At 45.8% G+C, this 21,181-nt stretch overlaps 1 protein-coding gene across 5 annotated transcripts in view; it reads left to right on the top strand.

The window, feature by feature from the left end:
• LOC136581891 (serine/threonine-protein kinase D1-like) overlaps nt 1–21,181 on the top strand; it is a 339,882-nt gene that overhangs the window by 229,046 nt on the left and 89,655 nt on the right. For all 5 annotated transcript variants that reach the window (XM_066582541.1, XM_066582544.1, XM_066582543.1 and 2 more), the window contains 3 exons: nt 9,677–9,760; nt 17,850–17,997; nt 19,149–19,260. In XM_066582541.1, coding sequence (XP_066438638.1) covers nt 9,677–9,760; nt 17,850–17,997; nt 19,149–19,260 — 344 coding nt within the window. The remainder of the gene's footprint in view (nt 1–9,676; nt 9,761–17,849; nt 17,998–19,148; nt 19,261–21,181) is intronic.

Here is a 21,181-nt window from a genome sequence, read left to right as displayed (position 1 = left end):
AGTGCCGACAGGCTAACACTCATCAAGATGAACAAAGGCTGGATTTCCCCAGACTTCTGTTCTCCACCAGCGGACAGCAGCGATACGTAAGCAATACGTAGGCTGCACCCGCGGATGGAAGCTACGTTCTCTCTCACCATCCAAAACGGGGACATTTCTGCTTCATCAATCTGTGTCTAATATTCCTCCTCCTCCTCCTGCTCCTCCTCCTGAAACCTCACGTAATCACGCTGAACGGGCAACTTTTCTTAGGGCCACAAGGCTAACTCAAATAATTTTTCTGAACAATTTTTATAAGTTTCAATGCGCTTAAAAGCGTTGGAACTTTAACTTGAACCAATTTTTCGTTACACTGGGCTGCCTCCAGGCCTAGTTACCACTTAAGCCACATTAACCAAAGCGATTCACCTGCCATCTTGGTTGGGCATGGCCAATTTTTACTGAGGTACATTAGTACTGTTGGTACACCAATTTTTGTGGGCCCTCACCTACAGTGTAATCATAGCAATTTGTATGTTCTTCGCCTGCACTCATGGTACAGAAAGGTGTGTGGGGTTGGCCTACACTTTAGCTACATAAATGTAACTTGGGCCTTGGCTATACTAAGGCTACTGAAATGGAACTAAGACTGCGCTCCCACTATACTGCTGCTTCAGAATTGTTACTGGGGCCTGTCTTGAGTGCTACTATTGCTGACATGGAACGAAGACTGCGCTCCCGCTATACTGCTGCTTCGGAATTGTTACTGGGGCCTGTCTTGAGTGCTACTATTGCTGACATGGAACGAAGACTGCGCTCCCGCTATACTGCTGCTTTGGAATTGTTACTGGGGCCTGTCTTGAGTGCTACTATTGCTGACATGGAACGAAGACTGCGCTCCCGCTATACTGCTGCTTCGGAATTGTTACTGGGGCCTGTCTTGAGTGCTACTATTGCTGACATGGAACGAAGACTGCGCTCCCGCTATACTGCTGCTTCGGAATTGTTACTGGGGCCTGTCTTGAGTGCCACTATTGCTGACATGGAACGAAGACTGCGCTCCCGCTATACTGCTGCTTCGGAATTGTTACTGGGGCCTGTCTTGAGTGCTACTATTGCTGACATGGAACGAAGACTGCGCTCCTCCTATAATGCTGCTAGTGATATGTTAGTGGGGCCTGTCCTAATGCTACGGCTGAAATGTTACGAATTCTGGGCTCTGCCTATACCGCTGCTAATGGTATGTCTCTGGGGTGTGGAAACAGAGGCTTCCCAAAGACATGATGGCGGCGAGGCCATTTCCCACCAACGCGGTTACTGTTAAGGTGCATATAACCACGGACACGTGGAGAGGACACGTAGTGCCTCAAAAACATCCCCCTCCTCCTCCAACAGGGAAAACATTCTTGGCAAATGCCTTTGTATTGGTTCGTCTGGTGGCAGTCCAAGAATTTCACCTTTACCGACACAACAAGAGAGCCCCCACACCATCCCCCCGCCACGGCCCACTTAATCCTGGCCGCATTCCGAAAACCAACAAAATACAACCGTGCTACTAGGTCCGCAGTCACCACCACATTACCACCAACGCAGTTACTGTTAAGGTACATATTACCAGTCTGACTGGGGCATGCAGACACCTTGACAGAATGAATAGTGTGTGGCACATAGGTTCCCCATTGCTATGCCCACGTGTGCAGCTCCTGATGGCGGTGGCACAGGATTATATTTCTTATTGCTTCTGTACAGCATTGTGGGCTATCGCCCCGCCCCTTTTAAAGAGGGTCGCTGCCTAGCCGTGCCAACCCTCTGCAGTGTGTGCCTGCGGTTCCTCCTCATGGCAGACGCACTTCTAAATAGACATGAGGGTGGTGTGGCATGAGGGCAGCTGAAGGCTGCGCAGGGACACTTTGGTGTGCGCTGTGGGGGGGAGGGGGGGCGGTTGGTCAGCATGTAACCCAGGAGAAGTGGCAGCGGAGTGTCATCCAGGCAGTGATTGTGCTTTGTTGTAGCTAGTGTGGTGCTTAGCAAAGGTATGCCATGCTAATGAGGGCTTTTCAGAAGTAAAAGTTGTTGGGAGGGGGGGGGGGCCCACTCTTGCCGGTATTGTGGCTTAATAGTGGGACCTGTGAACTTGAGATGCAGCCCAACATGTAGCCCCTCGCCTGCCCTATCCGTTTCTGTGTCATTCCCATCACTTTCTTGAATTGCCCAGATTTTCACACATGAAAACCTTAGCGAGCATCGGCGAAATACAAAAATGCTCTGGTCGCCCATTGACTTCAATGGGGTTCGTTATTCGAAACGAACCCTCGAACATCGCGGGAAGTTCGTTTCGAATAACGAACACCCGAACATTTTGGTGTTCGCTCATCTCTAGTTACAATCTGTCTTACCCTCAATGCTCAACATTTCACAGAAAAATTTCAAACAGGGACAAAACGCCCTAAAAAATATTAGAACTGCGATAGCAGCAACTGTAATTGCCAGAAATCCCAGTCACAATGCTTCTAAACTTAGATGCCGAGAAGGCTTTTGACAAAATGGCATGGCCTTTCCTATACACAACACTTGAACTTCGGAACTCGATGCACACAGACGCCACCACTAATCTTACTATCAACGGACTTAGCACACCGACAATTGGCTTGTTCCGGGGGGCCCTTCAGGGATGCCCACTTTCGCCACTTATTTTTGACCTGTCCATAAACCCCCTACTCTGCCACTTAACATGTACGGCACTCTTAGAGGGCATCCGATATGCTGAGCTAGAAATAAAAATAGAGGCATTCACGGTGACATGGTGGTAACCTATTCCACTCATTGATCACCCTCACTGTCAGAAAGTTTTTTTCTAACATCTAATTTATATCTCTTCCCTTTTAATTTCATCCCATTGCTTCTAGTCTTTCCTTGTGCAAACAAGAATAGGGCTGATGCCTCTGTTCTGTGACAGCCCTTCAGATATTTGTAGACCGCTACTAGGTCTCCTCTCAGCCTTCTATTTATTCCGAAATCCTTTAACCATTCCTCATAGGACATGATTTGCAGACCTCCCACCATCTTGGTAACTCTTCTCTGAACTTGCTCCAGTTTGTCTGTGTTTTTTAAAGTGGGGTGCCCAGAACTGGACACAGTATTCCAGAGTAGGTCTGACTAAGGAAGAGTAGAAGGCGATAATGATCTAGACTCTATGCTTCTCTTAATACATGCCAGAATTGTGTTGCCTTTTTGGCTGCTGCATCACATTGTTGACTCATATTCAGTCTATGATCTATTAGTATACCCAAGTCTTTTTTACATGTGCTGCTTAGCCCAATTGCTCCTATTCTATATTTGCTTTTTTCATCTTTCTTGCCCAGATGTAGGACTTTGCATTTCTCCTTGTTAAATGCCATTCTGTTAGTCGTAGCCAAATGTTCAAGCTTTTCTAGATCTTTTTGCATACTCTCTCTCTCTTCTATAGTGTTAGCTATCCCTCCTAGCTTTGTGTCATCAGCAAATTTGATCAGTTTCCCATCAATTCCCTCCTCCAGATCATTTATAAAAATGTTGAACAACACTGGGCCTAGGACAGAGCCTTGTGGTACCCCACTTGATACATTTTTCCACTTGGATGTTCAGCCATTTATGACCATTCTTTGAGTACCATCACTCAGCCGATTGTGAATCCACCTAACATTTGCCTTGTCTATCTCCTATTTGTTCATTTTTTTAAATGAGTATGGTATGAGATTCTTTGTCAAATGCTTTACTAAAGTCAAGATATTCTATATCCACCACTTATTCCTGATCAACCCAGTCGGTGACTCTGTCATAAAAGGAAATTAGATTCCCTCCTTGTATTCTTACCAAACAGTTTCTACAAAACTACCATGTTCTGAAGTTTGAATCTCGGTGTAGAGGAATGTTTTCCTAACATACAACCCAATACCTCCTCCCCCTTTTTGGGTCTGTTTCTTATCAATAAGTTGTATCCTTCAAGCCTTGTATTCCAATCATGTGTATCATTCCACCAAGTTTCCGTGATGCCTATAGCATCATATTTCTATTTTTGTGTTAGGAGCCCCAATTCTCCTTGTTTATTTCTCATGCTCTGTGCATTTGTGTAGAAACATTTTAGTTTCTGATTGGTGTCTCTTGCTTCTTTACTTTCCTTCTGGATTTTTTGTCTTTGTTCTTTCTTTACACTTCTAATAGCAAGGTTCTCAAATATATTAATTAGCTGTATATTTTTACCTGGCCTTTCACATCCCTTCCCATATTGTTCTAGTTTAAAGCTCTCCTAATGAGTGAAGCAAGGCGCCCACCAAATATATGCTTACCTATTTTTGTAATGTGCAATCCATCTCTAGCAAGCAGTCCATCATATAGGTAATTCACTGCATGGTCTAGAAATCCAAATCTTTGCTGACAGCACCATCAACATAGCCAGTTGTTCACCTCTAGAATCCTGTTCCATCTTCTTATTCCATGGCCATCCACTTGGAGGATGGATGAGAAGAACACCTGTGCTCCTGGTTCCTTCACCTTCTTTCCAAGGTCTTCTGCAGATAGTTGCAAGGTCCTTTTTTGCAATGTCATTTGTCCCTACATGTATTATTGGAAATTGGTGGTGATCTGTATGACTAAAGAGTCCTGATAGCCTATCAGACACATCTTTGATTTGTGCACCTGGTAGACAGCACACCTTTCGTGAGGTGTCAGGTCTGCAGACAGTGACCTCTGTTGCTCTCAGTAGGGAATCCCCCACAACCACCACTCTCATTTGCTCACAACAGCACTTCTTTTTCTCCATTCAAGAGACCTCTGTGTGCTTACTACACAGTTCTTTGTGGGTAGAGTCATTTCTTGCTATACCTCTTTCTCCTCTGCTCTGTTTTTTGTGGGTAAAGTCATTTTTGCTGTACCTTTTTTTCCCCCTGCATGAGAACCTGGTACTGGTTCCCAAGCAGTTTGGGTGCTGGCTAACTCCTGCTTCTTTCGGTCACGTGCTTCCATTCCTTGGCTTCTGCAGGTACACTTGACATTTCTTTTCCTTTAACATTTTGAAGACTTTCTTCTGCTCTGTCCTTAATGAGTGTTAATGTAGCTATTCTCTCCTGAAGACTGTACACCTTTTCCTCCAGTAGAGACACAAGCTTGCATTTCTGGCAGGTGAAGTTTGGCTTTTCTTCTGGTAGGTCTGTAAACATATAGCATACGTTGCAGCTCACCATATGGTTCGTCTCCTTTTCCATGTTGCAGGTTGATGTTCACTTCCAAACTTCTAAGAGTCAAGAATTTAGTGAAGATACGTAGCCTATAAGATACTGCTAAGTGTACAACTTCTGGTCTGGCGATGTCCTCCAAGCAGCTAGACCCGGCAATCTTCCCGCTCAAAGAGATTATTTGCTCTTCCCAGAATGCACAGAAAATATGCAAATGATTTACCTGCAGCTCCAATCTCTGGTCAAATTCATTGAATAAAAATACACAACACCATTTTTTAGAGCTAAAAGGCTGGGTTTAGTTTGGGGAGTTTTTCTCCCATAAACCAATATTAACAATTACCATGTAATAATTCAAACCAATACTTGGTCACCACGACATGACCATAGAATCATAGAATGGTAGCGTTGGAAGGGTTCCAACAACCTAAGGCTTCTTTCACATGAGCGCATATTTGCTGCCGTTTTCACAGCCAGCTGATATGCGCTGTCATCTGACGCCAAGCTAATATAGCGCCGGGCGTTTTTACAATGAGCCCAAAAGATAGTCCTGGAATCTTTTGAGCCAGAATAGATCGGCCGCTGCATGGGCTCCTATGGGAGCCCATGGCAGCGGCCGTAGGTGGGAGGGTGTTTAGCAGCATGGCTGCTAAACTCCCTCCCTCTGTTCTCCTACCCCCCCCCACCCCCCCACCCCTCGTGCAGGTTCACCTCTCGTTCGTCCCTGATGGGAGAAAATTCCTTTAAAAAAAAACCTGTTGGGTAAAAATACTCATGATAACCCTCAGTGACTACATTAAGGGGTGTAGTTTTTTTTAAATGGGGTCATTTATGAGGGTATCTATCATTCTGACACCTATGAGCCTTTGCAATTTTGGCTTGGTGTAGGAAAACAAAGTGTGCCTCAAAATGTTGATAATCAATGTTAAATTTGTACGTCTCCTAAATGGTTAAAAAAACTAAAGTTTTTCAAATGTGCGTCCAGAATAAAGTAAACAGATGGAAATATATATCTTATCAAAAATTTTAAAAGTATGTTTGCACATATTTGAGATATTGCCATTAAAAATGTGAAAAAATTATAATTTTTTAAAATTTTTTCCCACTTTTGATGCTTTTAAAAGATATGCATATATTCTGTTGGTCTATTTTTACCACCAAAATGAAGTACAATATGTGGCGAAAAAACAATATGAGTCACTTGGATATGCAAAACCTTTGCAGAGTTATTCTATGTCAAAGAGGGAAAGACTGAACTACCTGTGGCAAAACATTTTTGTGGTCTTGGACACAGCATAGAGCAGATGAGTTATTATACAGAAGGGCAATTTCAAGTCGCAGCATCACAGAAGAATTTGGGAGTACAAATTTATGGTCATGTTTGATACCCTCAAGAATGGATTGAACCTCAGCCCAGGATTCTTCCATAAGTGGAAAATAAGAAAGGTCTGAATGTCCTCTTCCGAATAATTATTTTTATTTATTTATTTTTTGCTTTAAAACTTTATAAAAACTTAGAACTTGACTTGTAATAATGTTTCCATCCACTAGGTGGTGCTGCATCTCCTTCCATGTGCAGGTTGAAGGAAAGATAAGACACATCATAAAACTGTACTGAGCTTAGTGGATTGATTTATGATATAGAGCTCAACTTTGTCTGTTGTTTTAAGTTTTGAGTGCAAAACAGTCTCAAATTACTGTGTGTGAACATTTATTTAGATAAACAGGAATGTGTTCCCCTCCCCTCTGCATCTGTATGTGCTAATCATCTACCATCCTAACTTAGTTTCATTCAATAGCCTGACGGAGGGGGCAATATCCCCGAAAGCTTGCTTGCTGTAATATCATGCATTTTTGTTAGCCATTAAAAGGTATTATATCTACAAGATTACTTGGTTTCTCTCACTGAGAACAATCACACACACTCTATGTCAAAGCGACACATGTCAGATTTCCAAAATTTGGCTCCGTCACTAAGGTGCCAACAGGCTTCGTCACTAAGTGGTTAAAGGAGTTTTCCAGCTTCAGATTATTGATTATCTATCCTCAGGATAGGTCACCAGTAATTGATTGACAGAGGTCCACTGTCTGGAGCTCTTGCTGATCAGCTGTTCACAGGAGTCAGACAGAGCTGTTGTGTGCCAGAAACACACAGCTCTATAGATACTCTGCTGCAGCCAGAAATAGTACTACCAGAATGGTTCCCATTTAAGTGAATGGGAACTGCACTGAGCTGTTTGTTACCCATACACAGAAGCTCAGTTCACTAGCACACTGGTCTTTGTGAACAGGTCATCTGTAGCAGATGCCTGCCGATCAAATATTACAGACCAATCATGATGATAGATTATCAATAGTTTAGAACTGGACGACCCTTTTAACCTCGTAGAACACAAACAAGAGACTGAACAAGGAGAATCAATAAGGAAACTTCCATAGATTTCCCATGAGTATCATCACAGTGGCTGATTGTTTTATCATTTTATCTTGGACTGCCTTCTTGAAGGCTTTGTAGTCTTAAAAGTGAGAATTATGTAGATTTGTATGACTATCCGATAAACTAGAATGTTCGATAATACAGCATTGCTAAAGGCCCTTTTACATGCAACAAATTAAATCCAAAACTGCCGAAAGTTAGCGATCATCTTTACATGTAAATGCAGCAACCAAATGTCTTTTGCTGACTTCTCACTCATCCCTGACGTTCAGACTACATAAAAGTTTTTGTTCAGAAATTTGTTTTTGTGTGGTTTAATTGACAATCGTTCTGTCGCTAAGCAATTTGTGGGGATGGGTTTTCATTTGGCAGGGCGTTCTTGCACAGGAACAGCAATTGGCTGCCAAGACAATAAGGCAAAGCTTATTTTTACATGGCCACCTACTGCTCAGCTCTTGGCTAGGAAAATCATCCAAGAAGGAAGGAAATCATACAGGCACAACTCACCTTTTAAATATAGAGTCAATGCCCAAATACGTTGCACATCTTAATGTTGCCAGCGATGGGTTGGTGTTAGGGATGAGCGATCATACTCGGAAAAGCACTACTCGCTTGAGTAATGTGCTTTATCTGAGTATCGCAGTGCTCGTCCCTGAAGATTCGGGTGCCGCTGCGGCTGACAGGTGAGTCGCAGCGGGGAGCAGGGGAGAGCGGGCGGGAGAGAGAGATCTCCCCTCCATTCCTCCCCGCTCTCCCCTGCAGCTTCCCGCTCCTTGCCGGCACCCGAATCTTCAGGGACGAGCACTGCGATACTCGGATAAAGCACATTACTCGAGCGAGTAGTGCTTTCCCGAGTATGCTCGCTCATCCCTAGTTTCTGTGCAAAATGGAATTGACTAACTTGTTGGATTCTCAGCTCTAGTGTCCTGAGCATCAGAATGTGGAGTGATTGTTTGTGCCCCTACAGCGCCATAAATCTTTTGGCAGCTTTAATTCAATTACTACAAACCTGAAAACCAAGTTTCCTTCTGTATAGCAAACGCCTAATCTTCCTGGTTATTTAGCACAGATTTATGCTCACCCACCTGCTCTCAAAGGCCAATCATACACAAATGCACATGCCTTGAGATAAAAACAATCGCCCTGTAGCTTTACATGTAAAGACTAGCAAGCGTCACGCTGAGCGATTTTAAAAAGGTGACCATTTCAAACGTAAATCGTTAGTTTAAACGCTCATCTTTCAAAGAAAACAGTCGCTCACTTTCGGTAGGTCTAGCGAACTTGAAACAAAACTTGTGTGTAAAAGTACCCTAAGTTCCCTTTGGTGCTGGTTGAGGGTGACTACCCACTACAGTATTTTTCCACTGCTTTTTTCTGCAGGGGTCTATGGGACTTGCAATGTTAAAATCGCGATCGCGCAAAATTGCGATTTTGCACAATCGCGATTTTAACATTACAAGTCCCATAGATCCCTGCAGAAAAACAATTTGCTGCGAATTTCGCAGTAAAAAAAGGTGTAGTGGGTAGTCACCCTGAAGGAGAACGTTTCCTTGTAAGTCATAACTAGGCTTTCATTTGCACACGGCAAAGATCGAGTTAGGTGACCTACCTCTACAACTAAATTCTCTGGCAAAGAAAAAGTCTCTTCTTGGCACCCCTTTGGCAGCCAACAGCCAGAACAAGTGTCCTGCATGTCACACCTTCATCTAGCTATATCTATAGTTTCATTCATATATGCATAGATAAATATCCAGAAGAGAACATTATCAAGAAAGTATAAAGTATTAAAAGTCCTAAAATACATATACTTATTTTATCTTTTCATTTCAGTGCAATTAATAAAAATAACCCTTTTAAAAAGAAATTAGACATTAGGCAGATTACAATGAGGATCGATATTGCAGTTGCCATAAATGTCACCCAAAACTGATGTATACATTTAAAAAGTTATGATGTAAGAAGATGTGATAAATCATATTCTATTGTATTTAAAAGTAGCTGTATAGATTTCAAATATGCCTGTACTTACCTGTGAATCTATTCTCAACAGACTGTCGCTTTAACTGTCATAGACGATGTGTCGCAGATGTACCAGATGAATGCCTGGGAGAGGTATCCAGTGCTGATGGAGAAGGTAGCTTTGATACATTTTATATGCTTTCCACATTATAGGCTACCTTTTGGCCTGATGTTTTTTATGGTTAGTTTGCTACCTAAATGCACAGTAAACACTTCCTGACATGCGTACAGCTATATACGTCATAACTGCACATATATAGCCTTCCACTACATATTCTATGTATGGAGTAAGATCGGAGCCAAACCCACCCCATATACAATGTATGTCAGTTGTCTCTGACAGTTGACACTCACTGGAGTGAACTCTGATCATGGCTCTTTACTAGAGATGAGCGAGCACCAAAATGCTCGGGTGCTTGTTACTCGGGACGAAATTTTCGCGATGCTCGAGGGTTCGTTTTGAATAACGAACCCCATTGAAGTCAATGGGCGCCCGGAGCATTTTTGTATATCGCCGATGCTCGCTAAGGTTTCCATTTGTGAAAATCTGGGCAATTCAAGAAAGTGATGGGAACGACACAGCAACGGATAGGGCAGGCGAGGGGCTACATGTTGGGCTGCATCTCAAGTTCCCGGGTCCCACTATTAAGCCACAATAGCGGCAAGAGTGAGCCCCCCCCTCCCAACAATTTTTACTTCTGAAAAGCCCTCATTAGCAATGCATACCTTAGCTAAGCACCACACTACCTCCAACAAAGAACAATCACTGCCTGCATGACACTCCGCTGCCACTTCTCCTGGGTTACATGCTGCCCAACCCCCGCACGACCCAGTGTCCACAGCACACACCAAAGTGTCCCTGCGCAGCCTTCAGCTGCCCTCATGCCACGCCACCCTCATGTCTATTTATAAGTGCGTCTGCCATGAGGAGGAACCGCAGGCACACACTGCAGAGGGTTGGCACGGCTAGGCAGTGACCCTCTTTAAAAGGGGCAGGATGATAGCCCACAATGCTGTACAGAAGCAGTGAGAAATATAATCCTGTGCCACCGCCATCAGGAGCTGCACACGTGGGCATAGCAATGGGGAACCTATGTGCCACACACTATTCATTCTGTCAAGATGTCTGCATGCCCCAGTCAGACCGCGTTTTTTTATAAATAGTCACAGGCAGGTACAACTCCGCAATGGGAATTCCGTGTGCACCCACAGCATGGGTGGCTCCCTGGAACCCACCGGCTGTACATAAATATATCCCATTGCAGTGCCCTGGACAGCAGAGCTAACGTCAGATTAAATGCAGGTGAGCTTCAGCCCACACTGCATGCCCCAGTCAGACTGGGGTTTTTTATAAGTAGACACAGGCAGGTACAACTCCCTATTGTGAAATCCGTGTGGACGAACAGCATGGGTGGCTCCCTGGAACCCACCAGCGGTACATAAATATATCCCATTGCAGTGCCCTGGACAGCAAAGCTAATGTCAGGTTTAATGCAGGTGGGCTTCGGCCCACACTGCATGCCCCAGTCAGACTGGGGTTCTTTAGAAGTGGACACATGCAGTTACAACTCCGTGTGGACCGACAGCATGGGTGGCTCCCTGGAACCCACCGGTGGTACATAAATATATCCCATTGCATTGCCCATCACAGCTGAGGTAATGTCATGTTTAATGCAGGTGGGCTTAAGCCCACACTGCATGCCCCAGTCAGCCTGGGGTTCTTTAGAAGTGGACACATGCAGTTACAACTCCGTGTGGACCGACAGCATGGGTGGGTGCCAGGAAGCCACCGGCGGTACATAAATATATCCCATTGCAGTGCCCAGCACAGCTGATGTAACATCAGCTTTAATGCAGGTGGGCAAAAAATTAATTGGATCACACTGTAGGCGAGGGCCCAAAAAAATTGGTGTACCAACAGTACTAATGTACCTCAGAAAAATTGCCCATGCCCAACCAAGAGGGCAGGTGAAACCCATTAATCGCTTTGGTTAATGTGGCTTAATTTGTAACTAGGCCTGGAGGCAGCCCAGTTAAAATAAAAATTGGTTCAGGTGCAAGTTTCAACGCTTTAATGAGAATTGAAATGTAAAAACATTGTTTACAAAAGTAATATGACTGAGCCTTGTGGGCCTAAGAAAAATTGCCCGTTCGGCAGAAGTGCGCCTTCTGCCACTAGCGCTGTCGGATGGGAATGTTACCATCAGTTTGTCCGCCAGGGTCCTGTGGTATAGCATCACTCTCGAAGCCCTTTCCTCTTCGGGTATGAGAGTGGAAAGGTTCTCCTTATACCGTGGGTCGAGCAGTGTGTACACCCAGTAATCCGTAGTGGCCAGAATGCGTGTAACGCGAGGGTCACGAGAAAGGCATCCTAACATGAAGTCAGCCATGTGTGCCAGGGTACCTGTACGCAACACATGGCTGTCCTCACTAGGAAGATCACTTTCAGGACCCTCCTCCTCCTCCTCCTCAGGCCATACACGCTGAAAGGATGACAGGCAAGCAGCATGGGTACCCTCAGCAGTGGGCCAATCTGTCTCTTCCCCCTCCTCCTCATGCTCCTCCCCCTCCTCCTCCTCCTCCTTCTCCTCCTCAACGCGCTGAGATATAGACATGAGGGTGCTCTGACTATCCAGCGACATACTGTCTTCACCCGCCTCCGTTTCCGAGCGCAAAGCGTCTGCCTTTATTCTTTGCACGGAACTTCTCAAGAGGCATAGCAGAGGAATGGTGACGCTAATGATTGCAGCATCCCCGCTCACCATCTGGGTAGACTCCTCAAAGTTTCCAAGGACCTGGCAGATGTCTGCCAACCAGGCCCACTCTTCTGTAAAGAATTGAGGAGTCTGACTCCCACTACGCCGCCCATGTTGGAGTTGGTATTCCACTATAGCTCTACGCTGCTCATAGAGTCTGGCCAACATGTGGAGCGTAGAGTTCCACTGTGTGGGCACGTCGCACAGCAGTCGGTGCACTGGCAGATGAAACCGATGTTGCAGGGTCCGCAGGGTGGCAGCGTCCGTCTTGGACTTGCAGAAATGTGCGCTGACCTGGCGCACCATCCCAAGCAGGTCTGACAAGTGTGGGTAGCTTTTCAGAAAGCGCTGAACCACCAAATTAAAGACATGGGCCAGGCATGGCATGTGCGTGAGGCTGCCGAGCTGCAGAGCCGCCACCAGGTTACGGCCGTTGTCACACACGACCATGCCCGGTTGGAGGCTCAGCGGCGAAAGCCAGTGGTCGGTCTGCTCTGTCAGACCCTGCAGCAGTTCGTGTGCCGTGTGCCTCTTCTCTCCTAAGCTGAGTAGTTCAGCACAGCCTGCTGACGCTTGCCCACCGCTGTGCTGCCACGCCGCGCGACACCGACTGCTGGCGACGTGCTGCTGCTGACACATCTTGATTGCGAGACAGAGGTTGCGTTGGAGGAGGAGGAGGAGGGTGGTTTAGTGGAGGAAGCATACACCACCGCAGATACCAGCACTGAGCTGGGGCCCGCAGTTCTGGGGGTGGGTAGGACGTGAGCGGTCCCAGGCTCTGACTCTGTCCCAGCCTCCACTAAATTCACCCAATGTGCCGTCAGGGAGATATAGTGGCCCTGCCCGCCTGTGCTTGTCCACGTGTCCGTTGTTAAGTGGACCTTGGCAGTAACCGCGTTGGTGAGGGCGCGTACAATGTTGCGGGAGACGTGGTCGTGCAGGGCTGGGACGGCACATCGGGAAAAGTAGTGGCGACTGGGAACCGAGTAGCGCGGGGCCGCCGCCGCCATCATGTATTTGAAAGCCTCCGTTTCCACCAGCCTATACGGCAGCATCTCCAGGCTGATCAATTTGGCTATGTGCACGTTTAACGCTTGAGCGTGCGGGTGCGTGGCGGCGTACTTGCGCTTGCGCTCAAACACTTGCGCTAGCGACGTCTGGACGGTGCGCTGACAGACATTGGTGGATGAGGCCGAGGACAGAGGAGGTGAGGGTGTGGGTGCAGACCGGGAGACAGTAGTGCCTGTGTCCTGAGAGGGGGGTTGGATCTCGGTGGCAGGTTGGGGCACAGGGGGAGGGGCAGTGGTGCAAACCGGAGGCGCTGAACGGCCTTCGTCCCACCTTGTGGGGTGCTTGGCCATGATACGCCTGCGCATGCTGGTGGTATTTCGAGTAGAGCAGAAATAGAACGCTGTATTTAAATGTGCCGCTTATTTGCCTGTGGTTGGAGGCTGACTTCGCTTACGGAACGCACAGCAGAGCCAGGAAAGAATTTTGCGCAAGCCTGCTGTAACACTTAGCTGGCTGCGTATGAATTAGGACAACTACCCCCAGCAGAGACGCCGTACACTGAGGACGGTCACAGGCAGCCTAAATAGATTTTTTTTTCCCCCAAATGTTTTTGGAAAAGCCCACTGCCTATATAGACTGTATATGTCTTCTGTCCCTGCCTCACCACCACTACTGGCCCTGGACTATGTAAAATTACTGCAGACTGTTTCACTGTGGACAGGAATACAGCGGTGATGTGACAGGCAACGCAGAGCCAGGAAAGAATTTTGCGCAAGCCTGCTGTAACACTTAGCTGGCTGCGTATGAATTAGGACAACTACCCCCAGCAGAGACGCAGTACACTGAGGACGGTCACACGCAGCCCAAATAGATTTTTTTCCCCAAATGTTTTTGGAAAAGCCCACTGCCTATATAGACTGTATAGGTCTTCTGTCCCTGCCTCACCACTACTGGCCCTGGACTATGTAAAATTACTGCAGGACGCAATGCTCTGGACGCAATGCTCTGCACGGCCCATATACAAAAAAAAACGGGCAACACTGCAAAAAGCAGCCTCAACAGTACTGCACACGGTCAGATGTGGCCCTAAGAAGGACCGTTGGGGTTCTTGAAGCCTAAAATAACTCCTAACGCTCTCCCTATAGCAACTCCAGCAAGACAGCACTTTCCCTGAACTATGTCAGAACGCATCTGTGGCGAGCCGCGGGAGGGGCCGATTTATATACTCGGGTGACACCTGATCTCGCCAGCCACTCACTGCAGGGGGGTGGTATAGGGCTTGAACGTCGCAGGGGGAAGTTGTAATGCCTTCCCTGTCTTTCTATTGGCCAGAAAAGCGCGCTAACGTCTCAGAGATGAAAGTGAAAGTAACTCGAACATCGCGTGGTGCTCGTTTCGAATAACGAGCATCTCGAACACGCTAATACTCGAACGAGTATCAAGCTCGGACGAGTATGTTCGCTCATCTCTACTCTTTACCCTTTAAATCCTCTCATCCTTGTTAAAACTATATGCATAAGTGATCATGTGAAAAATGGACCGAGATGAATTGGAAACCGGGGTGAAAACAGATGGCAGAAACCTTAACAATCTCCATTACATGGATGACACAGCTCCGCTTGCAGAAAGAGAAGCTGATCTGAAGCAGCTGATATGTAAGATTAAAACTGAAAGTGAAAAAATTGGACAAAATTATGAAGGTGTGCAATACTTCATCTTCCTTAGTTCAAAAATTGATGCGGATGAAGAATCTATGCCAAAGAAAAAACATAGGATAGCATTGGGGAGAAGAGTGATGTTAAACACGGACATGATCTGGAAAAGTGTTAGGACTGTGGATGTGGAACTACTGGATCAACCTACCAGGTGGGCGAAGGCCCAGTCCAGTGAGGCTGATAGCTGACCCTCAGGGAACTGGAGGTAATGACGACAGATGACCGTAACCAGTCCGAAGAGGTGAACTAGGGAAAATACCTTGGCCCAAGCTGGTACAGGGAAGGAAGGATAGCCCTGCCTAGGAACAGAACACTCGTCCTAAGGACAATGACCCTGTGGTCTTCCTCTAGGCGCTAGCTGACCCTTACAGGTAGAACTCCTGTACACAAACGATGAATCAGGACCGAGAGTAGTAGAGAGACAGACAGGCCTACACGACAGGAACAGGCAAAGAGACAACTGACAGAAAGGATGCAAAGGCGGAAAGACAACTAACAGAAGGATGCTGGATAACAATACAACAAATGCTGAAGCAGGAGCTAAGCAGGATATCAGAGAGAGCAAACTCACAACAACACTGAAGCACAATCTGAGAAACACAGAGCAGCTATATAGGGCGGTGATTAGCAAAGGTGCATCAGCTGAGCAGAAGACCCAGAAGCAATTAACCCCAGGAATGCTGGAAGAGATTAGTATAAGCTTGGGGAACAGGGAGAGGAGGATTACGCCCACGCCTGCCAGATGCAGAGGCAGGGGACTGTGTCTGAACAGTCCCCTGCTAGGGGGCCACTGTAAGGGGGGCACTGTCACTGCTGGGGGCCGCTGTGGGGGGGGGCACTGTCACTGCTGGGGGGCCGCTGTGTGGGGCACTGTCATTGCTGGGGGCCTCTGTGGGCGGGCACTGTCACTGCTGGGGGCCGCTGTGGGTGGGCACTGTCACTGCTGGGGGCCGCTGTGGGGGAACACTGTCACTGCTGGGGGCCACTGTGGGGGCCACTGTCACTGCTGGGGGCCGCTGTGGGGGCCACTGTCACTGCAGGGGGCCACTGTGGGGGGCCACTGTCACTGCTGGGGGCCGCTGTGGGGGGCCACTGTCACTTCTCAGGGCCGCTGTGGGGGGCACTGTCACTTCTGGGGGCCGCTGTGGGGGGCAGTGTCAATGCTGGCGGCCACTGTGGGGGGGGGGGGCGCTGTCACTGCTGGGGGCCGCTGTAGGGGGGGGCGCTGTCACTGCTGGGGCCCGCTGTAGGGGGGGCACTGTCACTGCTAGGGGGCCGCTGTCACTGCTGGCGGCCGCTGTGGGGGCACTGTCACTGCTGGGGGCTCATCATTACTGAGATAAGTGAGGGGGAGGCTAGGAGAGGTTAATTAAATACAGTTATATATTGCAATTATACATTTTTGTTATTTAAACTATAAATATCACAAATTTATGGGGTTTTTTTCCTAAGTGACACACCGTCCAAGTTATGTTTTGATACACAGAGCTCAAAAGGTTGCCCATCACTGGTCTAGATCATGTGAGGTATTTATCCTCTACTCTTCCTTAGTCAGACCTACTCTGGAATACTGTGTCCAGTTCTGGGCACCCCACTTTAAAAAAGACATAGACAAACTGGATTAAGTTCAGAGAACAGTTACTAAGATGAAAAGCGGTCTGCAAATCATGTCCTATGAGGAACGGTTCAAGAATCTGGGAATGTTTAGCTTGCAAAAAAGAAGGCTGAGAGGGGACTTCATAGCGGTCTACAAATATCTGAAGGGCTGTCGCAGTGCAGATGTATCAGCCCTATTCTCATTTGCACAAGGAAAGACTAGAAGCAATGGGATGAAACTGAAAGGGAGGAGACACAAATTAGATATTAGAAAAAAATTTCTGACAGTGAGGGTGATCAATGAGTGGAATAGGTTACCATGGGAGGTGGTGAGTTCTCCTTCAATAGAAGTGTTCAAACAAAGGCAGGACAAATATCTGTCCAGGATGATTTAGTGAATCTAGCACTGAGCAGGGGGTTGGACCAGATTACCCTGGAGGTCCCTTCCAATTCTATCATTCTATGATTCTGACATCATTCACTTATTCAAATAAGAAATCAGCAAGTCTAAACGGCCCCTTGCATCGGTTTCACGGAGATGTTATAATCGTGCAATTTTCACGAGATGCGAGAGCACATGCAAGTGCATAATTATAAAACCCATGCTTTTCAATGGTGTTCTTTACATTTGCGATATTTCCACTCGTGATGTTGCATGGAAAAAAAATCGCCACATGCGATTTCCTCTTTTTTATTGCCCGTGTCCATGGAGCTGCTGTTTAATCACATTGCACGAACTTGCAAAATTGTGCGTTATGTGGCATTTTTAACATTAGGAAGACCTATTTCCTTTCTTGCAAGAAAATCGCAAGCGACAGCAATGTTTTTGTGAGAAAAAGCAGCGCTGATGCTCAAAAATCGCATGAACAAAGACACGATTTTGCAGAGAAACTACCCTGAGTCTTTAGGGCCAAAACTGGCTATGGTGGTAAGGCATTAAAGGGAGATGGTGAGCAGTGGAGCCTCTTCTGTGGTTTTGATACCCATCTAATAGGGTATATGGAAAAGGATTGTTAGGATATATGCAGAATATAAGTGCATTATTTAAATGATAGTGGCTATAATAAATAAAAAAATTACATTTTTAGGGAAATGTAATGCTAAAATGTTGGTCCTTACTTTGCAGATGGAGAAAGTTTTGGCCAAGAAGTTGAAGATGAAAATGAGAATGAGAGACCAGTCGGTCTCAGTGGTAGCGCACAGGAGGAAGAGGAGAGTTCAGTTAAAAGTACAGAAATCACAGTTAGTCCATGTGATAACCCAATGTTTGATAGGTAAATGCATAACTCTGTGCTATGTCCTTCAGGGCTCAGTCACACGGGCGCATCCAGGCGCCAAAGCGCCCGTCTTCCTGCACGAAGAAGACTACCGCACCTGCAGTGCGGACGACTCTCCGCAGCGCCAGAAGAAAGAACACATTCGGCAATGGAGCCCGGATGCGCCCGTGTGACTGAGCTTTCATACTGCATTAAAGGGGTGGTCTCGCGAAAGCAAGTGGGTCTATGCACTTCTGTATGGCCATATTAATGCACTTTGTAATGTACATCGTGCATTAAATATGAGCCATACAGAAGTTATTCACTTACCTGCTCCGTTGCTAGCGTCCCCGTTGCCATGGTTCCGTCTAACTTCGGTGTCTTCTTGCTTTTTTAGACGCGCTTGCGCAGATGCATCTTCTCCCTTCGGCTGGTCTTGGAAGCATCGGCGTTTTGGCTCCGCCCCCTTTTCGCGTCATCGCGTAGCTCCGCCCCCGTCATGTGCCGATTCCAGCCAATCAGGAGGCTGGAACCGGCACACGTCATGGGGCGGAGCTACGCGATGATGCGTGCAAGGGGGCGGAGCCAAAATGCCGATGCTGCCGAGCGGAGCCGAAGGGAGAAGAAGGGAGAAGACGGATCTGCGCAAGCGCGTCTAAAAAGGCAAGAAGACACCGAAATTAGACGGAACCATGGCGACGGGGACGCTAGCAACGGAGCAGGTAAGTGAATAACTTCTGTATGGCTCATATTTAATGCACAATGTACATTACAAAGTGCATTAATATGGCCATACAGAAGTGTATAACCCCACTTGCTGCCGCGAGACAACCCCTTTAAGTTAATAAAAATTAAGAAATGATCCACGCTAAAAACCTGCAAGGTCACTAACTATAGTTAATTCAGCTAGCAGACAGGAATCCCAGATTGAGACCAAACTGGATCACATATAGCTGAGTGACATTCTAGACAATCCCTTTAAGAATAGTATATGAAATTATTAGTTGACTCATTCAAGCTGAGATTGGTGTTTTAACCTTTTTTGAACATTATTGTAGGAGCATTAAAAGACATCCATCTAGTACATAAATGATCTGGTATGAATAGCATAGAGTGGCAAATCCATTAATGTTAGAACTTTGCTAACAAACACTGTCTTTTTTGAATAGTAACTTCATCCCACTCATGAGAGTTGTACAGTCTGTGCGGTATAACAAGAAGAAAAATAGTTGCGTGTTGATGGAGGGCTGGCTTGTCCACTTTACCAGCAAGGACAGTATGGTGGGTAGTATCTAAGGTTTTAAAAACATAGTTTTCTTTGCACATTGAATCCAAGTTTGGTTTTCCACAGAACACTGTATACTGTTAAGGTTATTTGTCACTCAAAAGTGTTGATTTCTAGCGTTAATCTGTTTTCCTTTAGCGCTCACAGCAACATAAGAATGAGGTTTTGCTCTTCCTGTCTACTAGTAGAATAGATATAATTTTTTAAAATAAATTCTTTATTTGTTAACTTTGGACTGGGTACAGAAAGGGGAAGGGGGGTACCCCAAAATTCTCACATCAACAAACTTGTAAATAACACTTGCATTTGTCTGACAGAGCATAATGCTTGAAGTCTTTTTATATATGTTGTGTAATTGGTATTTTGTGTTGTAGTTCTAGCTTTTTAATTTGTTCAATGAGGTCAGAATTTTCTTTCTCTCTTTTTTTGATCCTTCTAGAACCTATTTGTAGTAAATGGCCTCGTATTACCGCTTTATGTGCTTGCCACAAAATTGCAGGTTTTGTGTGATAACTTGCATTGTCTTTGAAGTACGTCTGTATATTTTGATTAATAATAGCGACGTCCTTTATTTTGAAAAAGGCTATCATTTAATATTCAATTCGTTGGACACCTTTTTTGTTGTTGTAAAGGGAAAAGGGAGCTTGGTCTGAAAAAAGAATTGAATCATGTGATGATTTGATCACAGAGCTAAGTAAATGGTGCGGTATATGCATGTAATCTATTCTAGAGCATTTTTTATGCACGGGTGAGTGGAAGGAAAAATCTTTTGTGGAGGGCTTATGTAAACTCTATGGAATAAGTTGGCGCTATATAAAAAAGGTTATTATTATTATAGTATCCTCCAGGGGCCGACCAAATTTAACTCAGAGAATATTTTCTTTTATTTTCTTTAAATTTGAGTATAATATTGAGGATACACCATTAAATATATCAATCGAGGGTTGTAGAGGGCTGCCCCCACCCTCCCAGCCACACCCGTAGTCCAAAAAGTGGAAACTGCTTTAAAAAACAGAGACAGAAATGGTTGAAATTTGGAACTTTAAGATCGATGGACTTTTTCGAACCCACTCTGCAAGATGTCTAGGATGCTGATAATCTGCGGGTTAGATCTGTCCATAATTTGGTCCCTCGCTTCTGGCCCTCTAACTTTAGTTCCCAGTTATACCATGCAATAACTCCTCATACTGGTACTGAGCATGTTTGACCTGCAGGCTGCATTTGAACTATATATAGGTCATAACACTAGGAGCTAGCTATAAACATGACATTTTTGGTCAGCAAGTGGTGATTAATTATGTGGGGAAAGTATTGAAAAGATTTCATTACTACATACATTGATGATTTTTCAATTGTACTGTATAATTTTAATACATGTCAAGTTTTGCATACTGGAATACCACTGTAAGAATAGGTATTTATGTGGTACCTCTACGAGAGGTTGAAAGTTCGATGAACATAAAGCTTTTAAAACTAAGGCTAGCTTCACATGGGTGTAAGCGCATTTATGCTCGTATTTGCGCAATGGGCATTGTGGCTTTGCACGTGCCTGTGCATGTTTCACTGTATTTTTTGCGCTTGCATGTCATGTGTATTAGTATGTGCAAGAAAACACACAAACCTGCTCAGCCAATCACAATTAGAGCTACCAGCAGGCGGGTATTTTAAATCCCCAGCTGCTGATAGCTCAGTACTACAGAGCCGGAGACAGCGGCAGAAGCTGCGGGTGAGCCCCGGCAGGTGAGTATAGATTTTTTTTTCCACACTATTTTAAAAGGCTTTTCAGGGAAGGGCTTATGAAGTCCTTTCTTGAAAAGCCATTGACTGCTGCCGGCAGCAGGATTCTCTACCGCAGCTGTCATGTGTGACAGCTGCGTATGAGAATTGAAGAATTCCTCTGCTGCATCTGCCACAGAT

The sequence above is a fragment of the Eleutherodactylus coqui genome, chromosome 11 (assembly GCF_035609145.1).
Source record: "Eleutherodactylus coqui strain aEleCoq1 chromosome 11, aEleCoq1.hap1, whole genome shotgun sequence".
Lineage (NCBI taxonomy): Eukaryota > Metazoa > Chordata > Amphibia > Anura > Eleutherodactylidae > Eleutherodactylus > Eleutherodactylus coqui.
The sequence above is the reverse complement of the archived record's forward strand: the minus strand, read 5'-3'. Positions and strand labels throughout refer to the sequence as shown.